Below are 24,605 nucleotides of genomic sequence, written 5' to 3'. Positions count from 1 at the left end.
ATCAGTATCAACATCCAAATATCTGGGTCTTACCACTTGGAAACCACAGCACACAAGTTTGCCTGTGTTGATTACTGGCAAACATTGTCATTTTTTTGCATCTACCACCATCCGAAAAAAAAAAAATTCTCAAGAGAAACTTTGGAAGTATACATTTATCTGGATTCCCAGGATGGGGAAGTTTTTAGTTCAGTGGAAAAAAAAAATCTTGTCTGGTCTACAAGGAATCTTGGAATTTCAGTTCTGCCCAGTCCCTCTCAAGGAAAAATCATTTGTCCTTGTCATTGGAAAATCTTACGGTGAGCTGTTGTTTCCTCCACAGGACAGTTCATCTGTCATCCAGTTCATGGCTCGAGCCAAGGTGAAGGTGGATCCCGCCCTAAGGGTGGTGGAAGTAGCTAATGGGAACCCAGAAGAGATGACGGTGAGTGTACCACCTCCCCGGTGATAGCCCTCCTCAGAGGGCCAGGGGAGCTGGGTGATTGGAGACCCGGAGCTGGAACATGAAGGAGAAGAAAGTTTCTGAGCCAAGGTGTCGGGTTAGTGGTAGAACCAGGACCGTGCCTGCCTTGGCCTCCAGGCTCCCGTGCAGAGCTATGGCTTGTTCCTGTTGTGCTAGCATGTTCTTTAGGACGCCATTGTTATGTGAAAGTTTCCTGCTATGATTGGCCAAAGGAAATATAGTCTGGAAGTGCCCTTGGTGGGGCCTGGATTTCTACCCAGAAGCCAGGACTATTTTTTGTGTGTCTTAGACATTTCCCCAAAATCTCATCTGCCTTCCCAATCACATTGCCCCATGGATAAACACTGTCTTAAAAACAAGCTATTTGGTTAACTTGAAGAGGTCACATCCACGTTGCCAAGACCTGGAACCTTCTCTTTCACACTCTCCCTGTCCCCTTGACCTCCATAAGGTGCAACTGGCACACAGGCATCAGGGACAAGGGAGGGTGCAGCAGGCCTCGGGGCTTAGATGTCGGAGTGAGGGAGAGGCTGGAAGAAGACGATGGCCTTGGAATTATGCTTTTATTCTTGTTCCTAGACAGGGGGACTCACCTGTTGTTTGACCCCCACCACAGATCTTGGGAGAATAGGAAGGGGAGTGCAGAAACCCATGAGCAGCTTTGCCAGGGCACTTCTGTTTTCCATCCCGTTCCCTGGAATTTACCTTCTTGAGAGAGAGAGAGATTTGCCTTCTCTGGGAAGAGTCAGTGTTGCTATGGCAAATTTACAAAATTGATAAATTCATAAATATGAGGTACGGACACATGAACTCACCACAAAAAGATTATTGACTTATTTGCTGATAACATTGGAGACTCCACATGTTAAAATATCAGGATCCAGAGCCAACCAAAGTCCATGCTTTTAAGACCCTGGCTGGAAGGATTCCTACAGAAAATAAACCCTTGGAGATTTCAGTAAAATCTTAGTTCTGTTCCTGTGGTCGGTGAGTAAGAGGGGAGAATTTCAGGGAACCTGGAATGAGCAGGGACACCTGGGCAGGTGAGGTGCGATAGTGCTGCTTGACAGATACTCCACGCTCAGTACAGGAATGCAGGGCCATTTGTCGACATGTGCTCCTTAATTCACATGGGGATGCTGCCCAGGCACTAGTTTTACTAATAGAAATGGAACAGAGTGGCCTTCCAAGACCTTCACCCCATAGCGTCAGTTCTTCTGGAAGGTCAGTCGCTTGGAGTTGGCTTTTTGTCTTTTCCTCCTACCTTCTGGCTGTTTAACTACCGATGGGGACCATCACCTGTGAAGTTAAGGCGATCAGCGGTTCCCTGCTTGTCGCAATAGCTCTGGTTAAAAAGTCTTATAGAATGAAATACATGCCCAACATCAGAGATTTAAAATGTCCTTAATTGTGTTAACAAGAGCGAATGGAAGCCAGGCACAGGGTGCAGGCCAGAAATCCCAGTAGCTCTGGAGGCTGAGGCAGGAGGATCGTGAGTTCAAAGCCTGCCTCAGTAATGAGGCGCTAAGCAACTCAGTGAGACCCTGTCTCTAAATAAAATACAAAATAGGGCCGGGATGTGGCTCAGCGGTTGAGTGCCCCTGAGTTCAATCCCTGGTACCCCCCTCCCAAAAAAAAAGTGCCAATGGAAAAAACTAACAGGTTTCCTACAGATGAAATTCTTTGCTAGCTGAATGAAAATCACTGGGCACGTTGCCTTCTAATAGAGGACTAAGCTGTGGGATCCAGGAAAGCATTGCTTAACATCCCGCTGTAGGATTCTGAGTCATCTATCTGCCTCCAGAATACCACTTCCATCAGTTTCTGTTCCATTTTGAGCACCGTGGTGATATTTTTATGATCAAGAGTTCTGGGGAAGAAGCTGATTTTTTTTTTTCCCTCTGTGCTCCCGAGAAACAATGAATACACCCAGGAATCCCACAATGCCCCCTTCTCCCTCCTTTGCATAAATGCCTTTTCAATCTGCGAGCTAAGGTGAAGTTCTGCAATCTGTTCTCAACTTTCCTAGCAGGAAAAAAAAAAAAAAAAGAAATCATTTCTAAGTAGTAAGGCTTTCATTTTTAGAACAAGCACGTTCTTCCCTGCGTGACTCTTCTGAATGCCTGGCTCTCTGTCAGCCATCCGAAGGGGAATTTCCACAGAGGCTAGTGACCAGATTCAAATCAGACAAAGCTTCACAAGATTGCAGATTAGGCACCAAATTGTTACGGCCTTGGAATGAACAGGAAATGTATTTGTGTATGGTATCGAGCAGGGTGTGGGTGAGAAGAGGAAAACAATCGGATTTTTTTTAATTACAGAAAAGTGACATGGTGGTAAATTTAACTGATGGGAAAACCAAATAATTTTCCTGTAATTCTTGGGTCCTTTATTTTATTTTTTTAATAAAAAATACCATGGTACAAGTAGTGCTTTACATTTGGATAACTAAATAGAAACATGTCATAGTTTTAGATTTGCTTTATTTATTAATATATACATCCAGGGTACTTCCCAGGTAGCATGTTAGCATGTGTTCAGGCCCAACCACAGCAAGTTCATCTGGTTCATACAGACCCAAACCTGAGAATTCCAGACGAGACCTTTGTGAGTACTGGTGGTTAGGTGCCAATAATTCATTGAATGTCATATTCAACCCAACCTGACTTGATTTTTCAGGAAATTTCGTAGCCAGTATTTTGTCACTGTGACCAGAATACCTGACAAGAACAACTTAGAGGAAGAAAAGATTATTTGGGGCTTATGGCTTCTGAGGTTCAGTCCACGGTGGGTCCACTCCATTGCTCTAGAACTCGGTGAGGCAGAATGTCATGGCAGAAGGGCATGGTAGAGGGAAGTTGCTCAGCTCATGGCAGCCAGGAAGCAGAGAGAGAAAGAGAAAGGAGGGGAGGACTGGGGGTGAGAAAGGGGCCATGGACAGATGTAGTCCAGGCCACATCCCCAGTGACCTCCCTCCAGCCACACCCCACCTGCCTACAGTTACTACCCACTAGTTCATTCAAATGATGAATCCATCAAGTGGATTAATCCACTGATGAGGTTACACCTCTCATAATCAAATCATTTCACCTTGAACATTCCTGTATTTACCTAACATGAGTTTCTCAGGGGACATTGAAGATCCAAATGACAGGGAATGAGTTACAGGTCTGAGGGAAAAGGGAAAAAGGTACTGGTTGGGGTTCATAAATATCATAAAGATTAAGAACAACATAGCTGATTATGCCCCAGAAAGTTGGTCCTCATGGAATAGGAATTCATCTCAGAAAGGTGCAGGAGTCCCTTCTTATTCACAATTTTTTACTTTCCACAGTTTCAGTTGCCTGTGGTCAATCACAATCTGAAAATATCACATAGAAAATTCCAGAAATAAATAATTCATAAGTTTTAAATATTTTTTGTTATACTATATTGTTATAATTGTTCTATTTTATTGTTTTCATCTTACTGAGCCTAATTTATAAATTAAACTTTTTCATAGGTATATATGTATAGGAAAGAAATAGTATATATAGGGTTCAGTCCTATCCACAGTTTCAGGCACCCACTGGGGGTCCTAGAGAAGGAGACGGCTGTCCTACAGAATGAAAATAAGGATGGGTTTCAAAAATGTTTAGCTCTAATCATACAGTCATTAAAAAGGCATCAAAAGATTTGGGGAGGGGACTTCTCTAACTCCTGAATTGGCTGCTGAGACTCAGGAAGTACCCTATATTTTTAAGAAGAGCAATCAACAGCTGCGGCCAGGAATTCCACCAACGCAAACTCTTGTAGTCTTGTACTATAGAATTTTTGTTCTAATAAGCAGTGTAAGACACCATCTCAAATCCCCTTTTCAGTCTGTATTAGAAACTGACAGGAATTCTTGCTATTTTTCTTTGTATTTTCCCAGTAGCAGATGGTATGATAAACATGTAAGTCCACAGATGACTAAGTGATTGTGGCCATGGGAGTAGAACCATATGAGATCTTAGGTACAAGAGGAGAGATCCCCTCTGTCTTGCTTGAGCAGAATCAGAATAGGTTAGAAGGATACCTGGGAGCCCTCAGAATTGCCAGAGAACCAGACGGGGGTCACGGAGAGGGGTCAAGAAATGTGGGAGGTCAGGACCACAGACTGGGTCCAGCCCCAAGAAGAATTCAGAACCCTAGACATTAGACCCAGCTATCCTGGCCTCTCTGGACCTCTTGCTCCAGAGTCAGGCTAAAGCCTCTTGCTGACTAAAATTAGGCCTCTGTCCCTGGGGGACCAGGTCACCAGCATTATTGGACTTTGTAGTGGGGAGGAGGGACCCTACATTTCCCTGTGTCTTACACAGTGGAGGATTCTCCAACACCAGAATGGGTTTGCATACCAGGCTGAAAAGTGACAGTTGTCTCTTCTGACATGCTGGGGGCTTTTTTTTTTTTTTTTTTTTTTTTTTTTTTGGTTTACATTCTTTTTGTTTTAGTGAAGTTCAGGAGCAGGCCTGAGTGAAAGTCTTTGTTCAATCATTTCGACCTTTTTTTTTTTTTTCTTTTTTGATGGCAGCTTCCTGGGCAAGTTGCAATCTTAAGGAGAGAACACAAAAATCTTTGTCCTAAGGTAGTTGGGAAGGGTGCAAGCTCTTTGCTTTGTTCTCTTTTAAGAAGCAATGTGCTTAAATGAACAACGCCTCCTCTCTCGTTTAATGGAGCAACATTTGAGGGCCTTTGCCCTCTGTCTGAGTACTGATTGGAGTTCACAAATATCATAAAGATTAAGAACAAGGGAAACATCTGATTATGCCCCAGAAAGTTGGTCCTCATGAAGAGTAGGAATTCATCTCAGAAAGGTGCAGGAGTCCCTTCTTATCCACAATTTTTCACTTTTCACGGTTTCAGTTACCTGTGGTCAATCACAATCTGAAAATATCACATAGAAAATCCCAGAAATAAAAAATTCATAAGTTTTAATGTCATGGGGACCATATGTCTAGAGAGATATTTGCTTCCTTCATGCATCACATGCCATCAGTCGCCCTTGCTCTGCACAGAGAGAAGGCATAATTTTAAGAGAGTCCACTGTGCCTTCCCTGGTGAGAACCACTAAGCCCCTTCCTCTAGTGAATCACAGAGTCTCTGACATATGGAGAGAAGAAATGACCTGCCCAAGGTCTCACCGTGGCTGAGACAAGGATAAGGTAGGACTCTGGACTCCCAGTGTGTTGGTCCTTTCCCCTCTTCACTGCAGCCACTCGGTCACCTAGGAAGGCACTGAGCCATTCCGGATGAAGGAGCTAGTCAGAGGCAAAAGTGTCCAATGTGGAAAGGAAACAGATTTGTGTTAAAGTCTCTCTGTTCAAACTCCTTAGGTGTGTGTGTAGCCCAGCCAGCTCCTCCAGGCTGCAAGTGGCTCTCCTCCTAGCTTGGGCTTCCCTTCTAAGTCTGCATTCGGTCCCAGCATTAGCCTCAGCACCACATTCCTGCTCTCACGTCTAAAGAAACCTGCCCAGTCAAGCACTCAGTGGCCAGAACAGCATGTTCCAACTGCTTGTTCTCTAAAACCATTTGGTTCACAAGCACATGCATAGACACACACAATCGTGGACACACAGACATGCACATGCATGAACACCCAGACAAGCACACACAGGAACTCTCAGGCACATACACAGACATGGACCCATGCACACACACAGATGCACAGACCCACACACATTGCACAATACATAGATATGCACACGTGTGCATGGACACACACACATTCAAACACATACACACCCTTGCAGCACAGTATGCCAATGTGCTTAGAGCACCTGTGCTGAAGAGGTCCAGTCAATTTCTTGGGAGAAATGACCTCTGAACAAGTATAGAAGGAATGTTCTAGGTGGACCAGGGAAGGCCAGACTCTTGAACGAAAGTCAGGTGGTGTCTTGGGGATATATTCTCAAGAAGCACAACCTGTGTGGTTTAGTAGGAAGGTGCTCCTGGTGAGATCCAAAAAAAAAGTGGGGGCAGGATAGGAAAAGGAAGAGAGAAGCAAGAGCGAGATTTGAGGGGATATTCTAGCCTCTGCTGGATCCTAGAGGGGACTATGAAGCACAAATAGCCCTTTGGAGTTCATCCTGCCTTGAAGTGTGGGACCTGGGCTTTCATATTTCTATATTCGTTGGTCATTGGCAAGAGGCTGTCCCTGAGGTGGTGAACTCCGGGGCACTTGACTGACTCTCTGTCTGGGGCAGAATGCCACTAGAAGGGAAAGCCTTCAAAAGCTGGGGTTGGGCATTCTGACCCCACACACAGGACCCAGGAGGCTCGGAGCAGAGCACGTGCTACATATGGAACTATTCTGTGCTCAGGCCTTGGGTGCTCTATGCTGTGTCTCTACTGTTGCTTTATATATGCTGGTCTCTGCTCATTTCTCTGATGTGATTATCTCCTGTCACTTTCTAATAGCTCCTATTACTTCCATTTTCTGTTGAGGAAACTGAGGCTCTGGGACGTGAAGGGCCCTGCCTATAATCTCACAGCTTGTCATTGGATGATCCAGGACTGGTCACCCAAACTGCCCGCATAGGAGCCCCGAATTGTCTTGAATCCCTGCTCCTGTTGCTCAGTGTGCCACGCAATGGGAGCCCCTTCTGGAGCAGGCAGCAGGAATCGTAGGGTGATACATAACTATGTTCCTTGGCTCTGGTGGCTTCAGAAGCACGTCACATTCCGACACAGTGGCCAGTTGACTATGGAACTCTTTCTTTTGTGGCCTGTTCCAGATACACAGTCAAGAGAAGAATCACCCCTCCTGGGAGACCCTTCATCGTGAGAAGTCGGGGAGCCCCCATCTTTCCTTTTTCCTTTAGAGAGTGGTCATGAGTATCATCAGGGGTCATAGATATAAAACTTCTCAGCAAAGAGCTTGGCACATAGTAATGGGTCTCACAAATGGCTCCACCGTGGTTCGTAACAAAGGAATTAGCATCTTCCCAGATCACTCCTTGACAAATTCTAACCAAACAAGAGATTTCTAAAACCCAGACCTGGCAGGCACAGGGCATGTCTCTGCTTATCATGGCAGAGACTTACAGGGTCCACCTTGTCAGAGGCACAGTTCACTCCTATCATCTCCATTAATCTCTCTCTGCCTCTCAGCTGGCATGCCTTCTGAGCTGTGTTTGGAGAGTGATGGAAGACCTGCTGACATTTCTTACAACCCCCACAGCCCTTTCTCCCTCCTCCCTCCCTGATACCTCCGTTGGCTACTGGATATAATCAGAAGCAGGTGAAAATGTCAATTTTTTTTTGTCCCAGATATTCTTCTCTTTCTACTTAAAAAAAAAAATTATCTGATTTCCTGATTTCTGTTGAAACAAGCATGTGATGTTCACCCACTGAGAGCATCTTGCCATTGTAGTTGACCTTTGGCAGGCCTGGCATTGGGCTTGAATATCCCCTCTGACAATGCTGCCCATGGTGTCTTCTCCATCACTGGAAACCCTCTGTCCAGCTGTACCCTCATGTTGCTTGTGTTCTCAGGCCTTATGGAGACCTGGGTATTTCTAGCTATTGCATGAAATGTATTTGCAGTGATCAGAACATAAAAGTTCCCAGAAACACAGGAGTAAACCAAGTGCTACGGTTGAGGTTCACCAGCTGCCTCAGGCTGCAAGTTGGGTTGTGGTCATTCCCTGACAGCAGCTTGCCAATCCCAGGTGCATTAAACTTTACAACGGCTGGCAGGATGCCCAGGGCCTGGCTCCTCTAAGACTCCATTGAGACAGCCTCAGGCTGCTCATTTTGTTTGTGTCCAGTCCATAAGCCCTCAGCTACAGTCCATGACCATGTCAGAATCAATGTCTTCGCTACTCAAAATTCTGCCTTTCCCATCTCTCAGCCTCCTACCGTGCTCCCAGCTGCTCCCCCAGTGCTGGCAGACACCCCACTCCAATGCTCAGCCCTACATCTCCTTTCATACTACCTCCTTTCTTATTGGAAGCAGAAACCTACCCTGGGGAAACCACTTCCCTGCAACCCTCTCACTGGGCTGCTTGTTCCTTGGACCCCCACACCCACCTCTCCCTTCTAGCCTGGATTCTTTCTGCAGCTGCAGTGAGCTTTGCAAAATGGAAATCATGCCATACCCTTACTTGGCCATTGGAGACCCTCCATTGTCTTTCCATCCTGCTTAAGATAAAGCATATAATTCTGTTGTTGTTGTTGTTGTTGTTGACAGGGTCTTATGGTGTTGCCAAGCTGACCTGGAGCTCGTAGGCTCAAGGGATCAGCTTCCTAAGTAACTCAGACTATGGGCATGTGCCACTGTGCCCAGATAGACATCATTTTTTTTTTCATTTCAGCAGTGCTAGGAATTAAATCCAGGATCTTGTGTATGCTTGGCAAGCATTCTGCCACTGAGCCACAGCTCCCATTCAAACAGAATTCTGAATGCCACTTCCAGTTCTTCTGAACCTCGTCCTGTGGCTTCTTGTCTATTCTGTTTGCTGGCTGAGAACAGCATCTCACCCTTACAAGCTCGCTCCTGCCGAAGGAGTTCTGCACGTGGTGGTCCCTCCCTTAGGATGAGCTTCCCTTCTCTCTTTACTGGTTAACTTCTGCTCTCCTTTAGCCATCTCTCAAGCAGTTCCTCCAGGAACTCTTCTGACCTGCATACCCATCTCAGAGTCTTTCATAGCCACAATCCTCTCCCTGTTTGTACTTTCCACAATTGTAATTTTGCATTTATTTGTCTGATTGGCCAGTATTCTCTGGGAGCTGCAGGTTGTATGAGGCTGAAGACTACCTGTTTTATTCATTGGTGAATTTCCACAGTATCTGGCACATAGGCGCCACACACACATTTGTTGGATGGATGGATGGATGGATGGACAGACAGATGGACAAACAAATACTTAGATGAACAGGGTGAATGGGCTAATGGATGGACTGATAGAGGGATGGATGGACAGAAGATGGATGGTCAAACCCCATCCTCAAAAGAAAAAACAAATGGATTTTGAGAGAGAAAAAAAAATCACACCCAGATACTCTACCTTCAGATCTTGTCATCTCTTTGGTTGCAGACTGGGTCATAGTCATACTTCATCTGATGTTACAATAGAAAGGATGTTGCATTTATTAATCTGTTCATTTATGAATCACTATATTGGTCCAGAAGACAAGAATATATGCAGTCCTCTTCTTGTAAGAATGCACAGTTGCCTAGAACCCACAGACAGAAAGGTCATCACTGCCTTAGAGAAGAGTCTCTCAAAGGAAAACTTTTTTTGCCTTGACTTTAAAATGCTCCATTCAAAAAAAAGCTAAATAGTACAAATTATGAGAAAAACTACCTACAATCTCAAAACATGCCTTTTAGTTTTTAAATTTCATTCCATTTTCTTAAAACTCTTTTATATATTGATGTTTCTGATTCTTAATTTATTATCATGACACTAATCATTTTTCCCACATTATTTCCATGGTTTCAGAAGTACCTAAAATTTGGAAATCAAGCAAAACAATGATTACATGGATATACTGGAGCATTCTCTTGTCCCCTTTCTTCTCAAAGCATGGGCCATGGGCCAATAGTATCCATATCATGGGCAACTTCTTTGAAATGTAGACTCTCAAGCCTCATCCAACTCAGAACTACCTTTTTTTTTTTTTTTTTTTCCTTTTTGGTACCAGGGAGTGAACCCAGGGGCACTTAACTACTGAGCCACATCCCTAGCCCTCTTTTATATTTTATTTTGAGACAGGGTCTCTCTGAGTTGCACAGGGCCTCATCAAAGTTGCTGAAGCTGGCTTTGAACTTGGAATCCTCTTGCCTCAGCCTCCCAAGCCACTGGGATTACATGTTTGCACCACCATGCCCATCCCGGAATCTACATTTTAACAAGCTACCTCATGGTATTCGTAAACAGTAAACTTTGAGAAGCACTGGTCTAGCAAGCCTGCCCAGTTCTCTGGGGCTCAGATTCTGTGATATTAAACATTAATTTGTAGAATACTAATAGGTTATAAATGACTCTTGCCAGTAAAAATAAAAGTAATTTCTGTCTGATCAAAAACATAATCCCAAAGATTATAGTTTATCACCCTGTAGGGTATTGAACAGTTTTGTATCTGATTTCAGAACTCTTTTTTTCTATGACTATACATTTTTTTTCAGATCCCTCTTTGACCTAGTTTCACCATTTTACTGCCTCCATAATGAATTATATAAATCATTAGCATGCATTCACTGTATATTTGTCATGTTTTTAACTTGTTAAAAATGTGCTTTGCCAGTTTTTTGTCATCATTTCTATTCATTCTATGATATTCCATTTTGATTGATCATAAATTTATTCATCTATTGCCCTATTATTTTTTAATATTTCTGATTCTGCATCAGTATGGAGAATTCTGGAGTGAGCATTAAAATTTTTCTGCAGTTTTATATTTCTGTAGTTCATATTTCTTGCCTTGGGGCATGTTTTCAAGTACAGAATTAGTGAATCAAAAAATACGAACATTGCCAGGCTTGATGATGCACGCCCATAATCCCAGAGGCTTGGAAGGCTGAGGCAGGGAGATCACAAGTTCAAAGCCAGCCTCAGCAACTTAGTGAGATCCTATATTAAAAAAAAAGGGGGGGGCTGGGGATGTGGCTCAGTGGGTAAGCAGGTCTGGGTTTAATCCCTGGTACCTAACAAAGAAAAGTATGAACATTTTAAAGATGAGCTATAATGGAGCCTGTCAAAGGGACCAGGATGGAAGGACATTCCAGATGGCAAAAGAAGCCTGCAGAGAGGCAGGGGACCTCTGGCCTCACAGGAAGATGGCTGGAATATGAATTCATGTCCTGGGAGGGGCCGTCAAGGAAGGAAGAAGACCAGGTCATAGGGCCTTGTGTCCTGAATTAGATGCTCAGTAAAAAAGGAAGCCATCAATAGTGTGAGCTGAGAGAAGTGAGCTGGTGAGACCTGTGCTTTAGAAAGACAATTCTCATGGCAGGTATGCTCTCCAAGGCTCCTGAGATAGCGCTGGTGAGCTAAGGACCAGGCCTGAACTGGGGCAGTAACTGGGGGTGGAAACCAGAGGATGGAGAGTGGAGGAGAGGCCCAGAGCCTTGGCCAGGATCACTTCTCCCTAGTGGTGGAGTCAGGACCTGGGGGTGGTCCCTGCTGCTGACCCTTCTATGTTTTGTTTGTTTGGTTTGGTTTCAATGTAAGATATGACTTCTTAGAACTGCAAGACACTCAGATCATCACCCGCAGACGAGCTCGCCAGAGTCGTGATGTGAGAGTCTGGGCTTTGCCAAAGCATACAGCACGCGCCCAAGAGGACCGGGGACATCACTGAAAAATAATCAAAGATGAGGCGCATTCCAGGGGAGTGACAGGGCATGCTGGTGGAATTGGCCAGACTAAACTGTAGCAGCTACTCTGTCTCTGTATCCACAAAGCCAGACCTCCAACACGGGTTTGCCAGGGTGGGCATTTCAGTGTCCCTGAGCCATCTGGGTTAACATGGTGAATTGCTTTACAATTCACCCCCCTCCCCCGCCCAAGCAGCAGCCTGGCCCAGCCCTGCACTGTCGATGGGAAGGCTTATCGGGCTTATGTTCACCACCAGGCTCCAGGCACTCTAGTAGAACTATGGTATTTTCCCCTCCAGACCCCCGTTTCACAAGGAAAGAAACAAAGTAGTGTCCCAGTTGCCCTCAGTCACACCAGGACAGGGTCCAGGCGGGCCCTCCTCCCTCCACATCTTCTCACTTGGTTGTAGTGCTTCCAGACTCATCTGGACAAGGCAGGATGAGGGATCCTGAGCGTGGGAGAGGCGATTTGATCCACAGCAAGAACCCAACGACATGAACCTTTAAAGACAGGAATTGCTTATCCGAACCCCACAGTAAATTGTAGGTTTTCTCTAGGTAGACTTCAATAATTTTTAAGAATTAAATATAACAAGGCATGCATAACCTCAAAAGCAATGATAATGATGCTAACAGGAGCACATCTCACTCGTCAGCATGGTCTCTGTGCCAAGTGCTGTTGGGGCCTGTACACATCATTCCTTTTAATCCACTGGGGAGGTGCTATTGTGTTCCTGTTGCACAGTTGAGAGAACTGAGGCTCAGGGAGATTAAGTACTTCACCCAAGATCACCCAGCTAGTAAGTTCTATAAAGAGTCCCCATGTCTGTTCTCAGAAGAGCCTGCTATGTTTTATAGGCAGTTTTCTCTCATTTTTCTCCATGAAGCAAGGTGTGGTTTATGCTCTCCCTCATTTTCCTTAAGATAATATTCTGGATTCAGGATCTACAGATGAAACTGGCAGCCTATTTGTCTCATGGATGACTGCCCCCACTAATCCTCAGCACATACAAACTCCCTGCTACCCCAGCTGTAGGAAGGGAAGCAAAGAGAGAGATGAAGATGTCTGTATTTTCTTGCCTTGCCACCAGGGAAGAACCAGTAAATAATCCATTTAATTGACAAAAAGGGCCACCATCAGCCAGGTACTCTGTGGTGTTGGTTACAATTTCAGATTTAAGGGTTTTATGTTGGCAAGACCTGGGTTCAAATTCTGACTCTGTACTTAAGCTACATAGCCTACAGCCATGTCACCCTCCCCCGCCCCGATGTCCATGTCCCTCTCTATAAAATAGATGTTGAAGACCTCATGGGGGGCCAGGCGTGGTGGCACATGCCTGTAATCTCAGAAGCTCAGGAGAGTGAGGCCGGAGGATTGTGAGTTCAAAACCAGCCTGAGCAAAAGCGAGGCGCTAAGCAACTCAGTGAGACCCTATCTCTAAATAAAATACAAATAGGGCTGGGGATGTGACTCAGTGGTCAAGTGTCCCTGAGTTCAATCCCTGGTACAAAAAAAAAAATCATGGGGTGATTGTGTGAATTAGGCAAGAGATCACAAGAGAAGCACAGAGCCTGGCACAGAGGAACATTTGGCAAATGCTAGAAAGAGTGGAAGTCAAACCCTAAAAAGGTAAAATGAGCAGTCCTGGGCAGCAGTAGCAGGGCAATATCACTGCTTGGAGTTGAGCGTGGGACTGGACCGCCAGGCTCCTGAGAGCAGTGGAGCCTCCTGGCAGAGGCGGAAGGTCAGTTGGCCTTGAGGATCAAGCAAGGCTGAGAGGGGATGGGAGCTCCAAGGACAGCCACTCCTTGGGCAGAGGCCTGCGGTCAGGCCAGCCAGTTCGGAGCCAAGAAAGATGACTGCCCAGGCCTAGGATTTTCGTCTCCTCAGCAGTAAGGAGCTTGAACAAGACCCTGTGTTAGGGAGAGCTGGGAAGGATTATTTAGCAGCAGAGGGCACAATAGATGCTTTGAATTCTGCAAACCACACTCCTCTGTGGCCAGTGGAGCTAAAGCAAGCTGAAGGATGCTGTCAGAGGTGAGTTGATGTATGCTTAGCAATTGGTTCTCTTGCAGGAGGGTAGGGAAACCCTGATTTGTTTGCCAATTTCCATGGTGTAAATATTCCCGATATGGAATAGGGAAGAGACACACACTTGGCTCTCATGAGTTGATGTGAGCCACTGAATTTCCATAAAAGTTGGAAATACTTGCCTCATTGAAACATGTGCTCCACTGGTATATGGCTCACACTAGAAACCACAGACAGCACGGCTTCCTGAGTGAGTTCCTTCCGTTTGTTAGGCACAAACATAAGACGCAAGACAGAATGCGTTCAGACCCTGGAAGGGTCCAAAATCTATTGGGTAAACTGGCACGAGTCAGATAATTCCACTAAACTACACATTGAGCCAAATGCCCCAAAAGAAGTATTATCTTGCATGGAGTGCACCCTACGTTCTTTGTTTCAAAACCAAAATGCAGGTCTCTTTAAAAAAAAAAAAAATGCAAGGTAGACTGTTGTCGTCTGTTCTCAATTGAGAATGTAGTGTGTAGTTGGTGTGGTGATACATGCCTGTAATCCCAGCAGCTCAGAAAGCTGAGGCAGGAGGATCACAAGTTCAAAGCTAGCCTCAGCAAAATAGAGGTACTAAGCAACTCAATGAGACCCTGTCTCTAAATGAAATGCAACAAATAGGGCTGGGGATGTGGTTCAGTGGTCAAGTGCCCCTGAGTTCAATCCCCAATATCAAAATTAAAAAAAAAAAAAAGTAGCATGTGTTTTTAAGTTTTTCAGTACACTTGTAGTCACTCCATGATACTTAAATCAAGGTGGTTGTCATTACAGTGCCTTCAAGACCTGGGACTTGTTTTTTATGTTTTCATTTTTGCTTTGCCTCCTAGGTGGTCTTTGAAGCCTTGCACAATCTGGAGCCCCGTGGCTACGTCGTGGGGTGGATCATTGCCATAAGTTTGCTGGTGGGGATCCTCATCTTCCTGCTGCTGGCTGTGCTGCTCTGGAAGGTGAGTCTGGAGATCACAGGTCTCCATGGAGTCGCCATCGGTAGACACCCAGCTCTCCTGCCTCTCCAGGGTGGGTGTGCCTTGGAAGAGGTTTCCTATAGGGAACTCCCTTTGTGGTAGAAGGTACAGGGGACGTCAGTGTCCTCTTCAGGCAGGGAATGGAACCTTGCTGCTCTTGAGGCCATGCACAACTGAGGATTTGGACCACTTTAGAGAGAGAACAAAGGTCTCAGTTTCTTCTCCTCTTTTTTTCTAAGAGAGTTACACCAGTCCTGATGTGGGATGTTGGGAACCCAACTCCAGAACAACCTTGGGAGGTACCAGCTGGGAGAAGGGTGGTTTACCATTTGCTTGAAGAAAGAATAAAAAAGGAAACCACAGAGCTATTTATTTTTTCTTCCCACCTCCTCCTCCCCCCATGGAATATGAGAAAGATTTCTGCCCAGAAGACTCAGTAACTGAGATGGCCACAGGTCTAGAGCTCTGTTCCCCCAACTCTGTAGTGGTCCATTTGGAATTGAGCCAGGGTATAGAATCGCCTTATCCCTGTCACCAGGGCACACCTACTCATCATTCATGTCAAGCATCATTCTCTCAAGTTGAAAGGGGTATCCTCACCCCCAAGCCTAGGGTGATTTCTTTGCTTCACTCTCTGAGATCTGGAGTCTTTTTATGTCAGAGTCTCCATCTTTATCAACAATGGTAACAGAGTTGTCATCTGATGAAGGTCTGTCCCCTCCACGGGGCAGTGATGGGCCAGGTGAGTGGGGCCTGTCTGTCCTTATTTCCACTGTGTCCCCAGATCCAAAACAGCATCAGGGACCATCACTGGGAGTTCGTGACACCAAAGCCCCCATACTTCTCCAGTGTCTAACTCTCAGGTTATCCTAGATTATTATAGATGAATACATTAAATTCAAATTATTAATTTCTTTGGGATTACAAGATAATAGTATGTACTGATCAAACATAATAACATATCATTAAGGGAAAAAATATAAAATACCTATATGTCCACATCCCAGAAATAACCACAATGAGTGTAGCACTGTCTCTCTTGACCTTTTCCTCTGCATATACAGACCTAAACCAGGGGTTCTCATAGGATCAACTTGGTTCTGAATAATGCTTTAGTTAGATTTTCCCAGCATAATAAATATATTTCAGAAGCGCAACCAAAATGTCTAGAAATACAGGGAAAAAATAATGCATGTACTGTACTTATCTCAGATTAGCAATCAGACCATTGCTTTAAACTTAAGGTTACTTCATCTGAAAAGGTGTCTTGACGTGGAAGAAATTTTAAGCATATTACTTGAAAATGCATTTCCCATGCTTTTTAGGCATCCTGGGTGCTATTTTGCAAGCTATTATCCCCTGAAGATAATACTGTGACTGTCTTTCCATACCGTGAAGAGCCCACTTCCAGCCACATCTTAAAGCTACAGAGAGTCTGCTGTTTATTCATCTGGTCCCTTGGGGCTGGAATTTAGGTTGCTCCTGGTTGCACACTTCCTTTAATAGTGAATAACTCTGGAGCCAAATATTTGCACAAATACTTTGTTGTATCCTTAGAACAAAACCCTAGAAATGGAATGACTGTGCCTTTTATCTTATGTTGCCAATTGCCCTTTGGAAAGGTTCTACAGACTCCCTCCCACGAGCCGTGTGTCTGAAGCATCCATTTTCCTGCCTACTTGCCAACAGTGAATATTATTACCTTTTTGTTTTAATCCACTAATTGGTTGTTTATTTAATCTTCGTTGCCACATGGATTCTGAATTCTCCCTTTTCTCAACTCCAACTCCTTCCCGCCGTGAGGGCCTCTGGTCTGCGGTAGAGAACAAAGCCTGCTCAGTGTTTGGAATCCACAGAGACAGGCTTCCAGCAGAACAGTGAGAGAGAGAGAGAGACAGAGAAGGAGACTTCCTTCTGTCTTTCTATGGGTTCTTGAAATGAGAGGCAGTGCTTTTCTTCTCCATGGCTGAGCGTAGGGGACCAGACAGGGACACAGAGCAGGGAACATCATGGCCATGTCCCACTTCTGTTTTGTGGAGTGCACGCCCCTTTCTCTCAGGGTTGTCCCATCTCCTGTGGGTGCTGTCCTGCCTGGTCCCACCTGCCATCTGCTTTGCTTTGCTCTTGTCACATTTGCTTAAGAAAGGGTAATTGCAGGAGATCTCGGTCATAGTGTGACCAGAACCTTGAGGTCCCTCAGCTGAGTGAAATCCAAAAAGGGAGGATCTGAGAAGCCAGACATCATCTACTGAGTCAGACTTGGAGAAAGAGCAGGGTCACTGCAATCGGAGGTCACCCTATGTGCCTTAACCCTGACAAGACCTTGCCACAGCTCAAGGGTGGAAAGAAAGCTTTGAAGAAGCTGTCGCATGAGGCCGCATGGGTCAAATAGCTTTGCAAGTCATCAGAGAGCAGTGTTTCGTTTCAGTCCGTGCTCTTTGAACTCTGGCTCTGACCCAAACACTGGACAAGGCATTGGGGTGCACGGGTGACTATGTCCCTGCCCCACCCTCGAACCCTCCCCAGGTAGACTAGTGAACACAATGGAGAGTGGCAAGTGCTGCTCTGGAAATAGAGGAGGTGCTGCAAGTCCCCACCTCAACAACAAGGGAGCATGCCTGGATGAGAGCTGGGGCCTTGCGTTCCTAGGTCTGGTGACCACTTGAACTTGAGAGGTAGCAGCTGTCCCTGTTTCTAGCTCAGACAGTAGAAAGCCACCCTAGAGGACAGAGGAAGGACTGGAAGGCCTTTGGGAAGAGGATAAGTGTGGTGTTGTGCTTTCCTATTGTGTGGCGGCTGCAGGACACCAGGGCTTGATTTGCACCCAGTCACCACCACCCCTGTCCTGTAGAGGGAAGGCCAACAGAAGGACACTGCTGTCACCTCGCTGGCCTGGGCAGTCTTCTCTTCTGTTTCCAGGGCTGAGCATTCTTACTTACCTCAGACATCATCACATAGGCCATTTTTTCCAGTTGCCAAAAAAAAAAAAAAAAAGACCCTTTCGACTGCTCAAGCAAGAGAAAGAAAGAGGATTCTAAGGGTTCAGGGGCAGCCCTACAGATCCCAAGGAAATGTGTACATCCAAACCCATAGCCAGCTGCCTGTGTCCCTTGCTTGCTTCTCTCTGCCAGCTCGTCCCCTCTACTCTGCACACCATATCATGCTTCCCCCAGAGCACACTGGCTCTCTCTGCATTCATTTCCCTACACTAGAAAATGATTACCTCCAGCCCTCCTGATTTACATCTCAGCAACTCCTAATCAGAGACACAAAAGGGTCAGCCGTTTCTGATTCCTGGGTCCACATGTCCAGGAGAGAGGATCTCTCTGGTCCAGGTTAAGTCACTGTCCACCTCTGTCAACTGTGGCTAGAGGTAGGAGTTGACAGAATCTGCCTGAGTCACCCAGCTTGGGTTGCCTATCTCCCACAAACCCAGACAGCTCAGGCTGGAGTCAGAGAAGAGTACAGGATAGCAGGGCTCTCTCTGGAAAGACGGAAACTAAGACAGAGCCTCCAAAGGTGCTCACTCCAGCGGGACAGCATGGTCAGTGGTGGGGCCACTGCATTTATATCATCCAGTTAGTAATGCTGCATAACAAGCTGCCCCCCAAATCGAGTGGCTTAAAACAATTATAATGTCATATCTCACAAGTGCATGGGCCAGGGATTCAGGAAGGGTTTGGCTGGGAGTCTTCTCCACATGGCAATGAGTAGGATCTCTTAGTGCATTTCCCTGTGGCTGAGATGGTCTTAAAGTCCAATACAGCTTACCTCATGTTCCTAGTAGCTTGGTGGGGTCAGTGGAAGGCTGGGCACCACCAGGCCCTTTCTTCCTGTCCATGTCAACTCGGGGCCCTTCCAGGTGGTCCTCCCCCAGAGTATATGGTGGCTGACCTTCCAACAGAGCCCAGTCAAAGCTGCCCATTCTCTACGGGCCAGCCTGGAACAGGCTTAGCGTCATTCTGCCATACTCTCTTGGCCAAAGCAGTCACATGCCAGCCCAGTCAAGGGAAGGGACAGTGGCCCGCTTCTCAATGGGAGGAGTGACAGAGGCTTTGTGGTCATCTTTTATCTGTTACAAACATCATGTCCAGCAATAGGGACAACATCTTCCTCTTTTAGAAGTCATTATTATAAAGGAAGATTCACCTAACTACCAGTTTTATTCTGTTTTTAAGTAGATGAGATGTCACCTGTCTTCTACAGTGTCAAAGGCAAAGATCATAACTGAACTCCTTTGGGGACAAAGTAGAAAGAGAGTGAGTCCTGGATCAGCATTCCTGTCAGAGTGGGCAGCCTGTTCAGGGACAGCTAAAGGTGGTAAGGGGCTGGACAGAGGGGGCTGTTTAGAAAAAAATTTTCTTAAAGGGCTAAATATATAACAAATTATTGATTGATTGGTACCAGGGATTGAACTCAGGGGCACTCGACCACTGAGCCCTATCCAAGCCCTATTTTAGAGACAAGGTCTCCCTGAGTTGCTTAGTGCCTCACTTTTGGGGAGGCTGGCTTTGAACTCACAGTCCTCCTGCCTCAGCCTCCTAAGCCACTGGGATTACAGGTGTGCACCGCTGTGCCTAGCTATCTAACAACTTTAGAAGAGGTCGACAAAGGAAAATGAAATGCAGTGTTATTTTAAAGACCTGCATATTCCTAAAGCTTTAGCTACAGACCTCTCGTCAACACCTATTTCTATGTTTAAGAATGATGTATCATGTGCAGCGAGTAGAGATCCAACCCCACATTAGACAGAGCAGTGCCCTGAAACCTGCCCACTAATGGGGCTCAAGTCCAGCCCAGTATTTGACTCACATGGGTGGTCTCAGTGGTTCTGGCTTATTACCTTATTGTGTATCAAATTCCCTCCCTTCCTTTCAAAGGGAAGCCAACTGCCACAGCCGACCTGGGAAGGCTTCACTGAGGGGGTGTGAAGACGGTGGCCAGTGTTCAAGTCCTCTTCCCTTCATAGGGCACACCTCTTAAATTTCCTTTCAGAGTAGCTCATAACATTGCTACCTGTGGTTGCTTGCCACTGCCTTGACCTCATGGTCAAGCCACAAGTGGTTGTTCCAAAAGTGTGGCATAAAAAAAAGTGAATCCTGATGCGGTAGTAATGCTGAGCAAAGCAGCCGGCCATGCTTCTGCGCTCAGAGTATGCACGGGCCTGTAGGGCTGCACACCTGATGCTCACAAGATGGCTGGTGCCTTCATTCAGCAGACAGTACTTAGCCCCTGCCACGTGGCAGGCCCTGGGCAAGGGGACAGAGATGAATAGCAGAGCTTCATACAATCTTGAAAACCTCTGAGAAGCAGTTTAATGACTAGAGATGGTGACTGACCAGAGACCTGAGAGGCAAACAGGAATTGGCCTGGGACACCAGTTCCTGGCCCGTCCTGCATGTACACATGTTTATCTACAACAGAAACCCCTGGTAGGGTCAGCAAATGCCTTCTTCAGAGCTGAACTCCAGGCTAGGCCGGCCTCCCCCCTGGCCTCTGCAGCTCCCCCAGGACCTTCCAGAAGGCCCCTTGCTGGCATCTCTCATGCTTGGCGTCCACTATCCCTGGCTTTCACACAAAATCCACACTGGGCCCCCAAGCTAACCAGACCCTTCTTCAAATACTGAAATGGATCCTCATCAGCCTTCCCAAAGCCGAGATGTTAGCAGACACTGGGAGCCATAATTTAAATTTTATGTGCAAAGATTACAGTAGCCTGCCAAACCACCATGCAGGAAGAAAACTTTGAAATATGAAACTCTTTTGTGGGAGAAAAATCCAGATGAATCCCCTCTCCTTTTCTCCAGCTCCTGACTGGGTTTGAAGATGCCTGGGCCCTGTGCCTCTTTCATAAAGGCCTGTTTATGAGGAGAAAGTTTAATGGCTCAAAAGTAGCAGGAGAACTTTGTAATCTGCACCATTTAGAAATGCTTTCAGCTCATTACACCAGCCAGCCTCTGAGCTCTATGGCAATACAACAAAGAGATGCTGGGGGACCCCTTTCCCCCTTTCTGCCCCACTCTGTCCCTCCATCTACTCTTCCTCCTGTCCCCGTTTGTGTACAATTTGCCCTCACTCAATGAAAGAGAAATCCTCCTCTATTGCTTTTAGCCAAGGACCCTCCATCTCTTTCCCTCTCTCCTGCGTCACCCTTTTGCAAACCAAGATGGCTTGCAACAGAGCCAATTGCCTTTGCTCTGCCAGTTCTGTGGCTATCTTCCCCACAGGCCTGGGCCTGCTTCTTAAGTGGCGAACAGGCAGGCTGTGGAACATGTTCACAATGCTCACACGAGGCTGCCTCCAGCTCTCTATCCACTGGGGCCCTTCCAAGTGCCTGCTGTGTATGGGGCTTTCTTTGGGCTCATGGTCTGTATTTGACAGCATTACTTCTGACCTCAAAAAAAAAAAAAAAAAAAAAAAACCCTTAGTGAGCTGCCTCTGTGGAATGGCCCAGAGAATGTGCAAGGCTTGATGACCCCTGCATGGGTCACCAAGGTTATCACCTTACCTCCAGACCAGCCTGTGAAAAGCCATCCTAGCTTTTTTTCCCAGAGAGAAACCATACACGCGCACGCGTACACACACACACACACACACACACACGTGTTCATGTGCATATATGCCCTAACACTGCCTCAATTAAAACCATGTGCCAAAGGCCTTCAGCGGGAGCTTGTTTATGTTTGGAAGTAAATATTACTCTGATGTCGCATTGTCAACATCTCTAGACAGAGACATGCTGTGTAAATAGTCGAGCAACTGAAGAGACTGGTAAACACGAGGCCTTGAGTTAGTCCAAAGAAGGACTAAGCCAAGGTCGCTGAAACGGCTGCCCAGGAAGTGGAGGAGGGGTGTCCCCCAAGACACCAGATGTCCTGCAGTTGTTCATCCAGAGGAGGCTGGGAAGGAAGAGGCTCATGCTCCAAGGCCAGCACCCCCAGAATCCCATCAGGCCACATCTCCTAGGTCCCCTGCCTCAGGCAGCAGCCACCCTTAGGGGCTATTCAGGGGGAACCTGCTGTTTCTCAAGGAGTTTTCTGGAAGGCTTTTGAATACAAGATTGTATCAGAAAATCGTGTAAGTCAGGACGTTTCAGGAAGCTGCTCTCTGGGCTGCAGGCCCCCATTAGGATCAGCACAGACACAGAACCAGAAAGCACGCTACTCCCTGGGCCTCCAGCCGAGCAAAGCTTGGCTTGAGGCTTCTCATCTAGGGTTTCTGTTTCTTCTGTTACAAACAGAATAGTCATAAACAGAGCCTCTTGCCCCTCAAGCAGCAGAACAAGTCCCAAAAGATTCCAAAAAAAGTTCAGGAAAACATTGACTCCATTGGATTGGAGGCGAGTATGGGATTGCTGTGGGTACAACTGAACCTCATTATTGATCATTTCCTGGCAGCCTTGGTGTAGGCTCAGTTGGCAGCAAGGGCAGATTTGCCCAGCACTTCTCCAAGTTTTCTCCCAAATACCCAAGAATACTAACAGAAGCCGCTGTGTGTGCTGAGAGGGGCCTGGGGGAGGGAAATGTACTTCAAGTCTTGATTTAACATCATTGTTAAGAATTGTACAATTCTTTCTGCTTTATAATACATAGATACTTTAATATAAAAGATGATAACTCATAGATGGGTACTGGAAATTGGCTATGAGAGCAGATCTGAAATATTGTCACCAAACACAAAAAAAAAGGATTACCATGTGAGGTGATGGGTATATTAATTATCTTGATTGGACTCATTATTTCCTAATATATGCATGTAGCAAAATATCACATTTTATACTTTTTTTAAGAGAGAGGGAGAGAGAGAATTTTAATACTTATTTTTTAGTTTTCGGCGGACACAACATCTTTGTTTGTATGTGGTGCTGAGGATCGAACCCGGGCCGCACACATGCCAGGCAAGCACGCTACCGCTTGAGCCACATCCCCAGCCCAACACATTTTACACTTTTAAAAACTATCAGTCAGGCCTCAGTAAAGCAGGTGGATGATTTTGTGGAAGATAAAGGTGTTCCTGATTCTCTACCTATTAGCAACAGTTTTTTTTCCCTATTCATAAATATCTAATTTTTGTGTCTTCTTTCAATATTCCAGCTCTCAGAGCTTATCAGAGAACTCTCTTGATTATGATCCTTAGGAACTGTCTATAAGTTCCTAAGCCAGTTTGTAAACTTTTATGATGTGAAGATGGCTAAAGGAAAGGAAGGAGGTGACATTTCTAGTCACACATGCCTGACAGGTGAACTGATGTCCTTTCTCAAATGCTTGACTTTGGGGTGTACTGACTACTGGAATAGGTGGGGATGGCTGTGCAGTAGCTATGAGACACTATAGCAGGTTAAAGGGTCTTGTGAGCCTCCTCTGGCAGTAGATTAAGAGCTATGATATAAAACAAGTGTCTCTTAGGTATAAGTACTTGTTAGATGATTAAATTCAGAGTTGGTTTTTTTGTTTGTTTCTTTTTAGTACTGAGAATTGAACTCACGGGAGCATTATCACTGAGCTATATCCCCAGTCCTTTTTATTTTTTATTTTGAGACAGGGTCTCACGAAATTGCTAGGTTGCTGAGGCTGACCTTGAACTTGTGGTTTTCTTACCTCGGCCTCCCTCCCAAGTCTCCAGGATTACAGGCATGCGCCACCAAACCTGGCCGAAGTCATTTATCTTTATCATTTATCTCAAGGGATGACAAAAGCTTGCTTAGTTTAGTTTTCCACTGCCCCATTCTTAATTGACATTTTATTAGAAAATGTTAGCTGGGCAGATCTTCTTGATTTGTTGATTTGTGCTTATTAAGACCAGTTGAACACAATATTACACCTACAGGGGACTTAGAGGTCTCTCCGGTTCTTGCACATTACTTTAGGTGGCTTGTTCTCACAAGTTGTTCATTCTGACATTTTTACAAAAGGATTGATATTTTCCCCATTCCTGATGAAATTATAGGTCACTGTTACCTAAGAGTCTTAGACTTACATAGGACTCTGACACTTATATCTGATCAAGAGCTTCAGCTCTTTCAAAGCTTGTCTACTTTCCTTATTGGTGAAGTTGAGATTAAAACACTATAATTCAAAAGCCTATAAAAGTTAATGACTATACCTGCATATGTTTTATGAATTCAAAAGCCTCATAATTACTTAAAATATCATTAAACTATGTTGTACTTGTTTTCTTGGAAAACTGAGATTTCAATTTTCTAAAAATCTTTGAGAAAAATCCATACTGGTCAAGAATTCTACACTTTGTCCAACTTTTTTTTGGGGGGGGATGGCTATCAGGATTAAGACACTGTGTACCACTGAGCCACATCCCCAGCCCTATTTTGTATTTTATTTAGAGTCAGGATCTCACTGAGTTGCTTAGTGCCTCGTCGTGGCTGAAGCTGGCTTTGAACTCGCAGTCCTCCTGTCTCAGCCTCCCCAGCCACTGAGCCAGGTTCTTGTCCAACCTTTGTGTGAGTCCAGAGTATATACTTATATGGCCTACAATCAGAAACTCTGAATTTTTTTTTGGGGGGGGGGCAACAGAAAGAGCTGTCATCCTGTTTCAGAGATGGAAGAGGTCTGAGGATGTCCTTGACCTCTGGGTGCAGAAACAAAGATGCTGGGACTCAAGAAAACCACCTCTCCTATGGGGCAGAGAGGGTTAGTTGGAGCTCGTATAGTAATCAGGACTCTGCGCTCCTTTGCCACATCTCTTTCCTACATCCCTTGTAATTTGACCTTCATGGTACCAGGTAAGCCTGCGATGACC

At 45.6% G+C, this 24,605-nt stretch overlaps 1 protein-coding gene across 1 annotated transcript in view; it reads left to right on the top strand.

Moving 5' to 3' along the window:
• Nucleotides 1-24,605, top strand: part of ITGA9 (integrin subunit alpha 9) — a 320,486-nt gene that overhangs the window by 286,637 nt on the left and 9,244 nt on the right. Inside the window, exons 26-27 of the mRNA XM_081288073.1 lie at nucleotides 323-424; nucleotides 14,712-14,831. Of these exons, the coding sequence (XP_081144199.1) occupies nucleotides 323-424; nucleotides 14,712-14,831 (222 nt within the window). The remainder of the gene's footprint in view (nucleotides 1-322; nucleotides 425-14,711; nucleotides 14,832-24,605) is intronic.

The sequence above is a fragment of the Spermophilus citellus genome, assembly GCF_964194105.1.
Source record: "Spermophilus citellus genome assembly, chromosome: 3".
NCBI lineage: Eukaryota > Metazoa > Chordata > Mammalia > Rodentia > Sciuridae > Spermophilus > Spermophilus citellus.
Note: the sequence above shows the minus strand (reverse complement) of the source record. Positions and strands in the feature narration are given on the sequence as shown.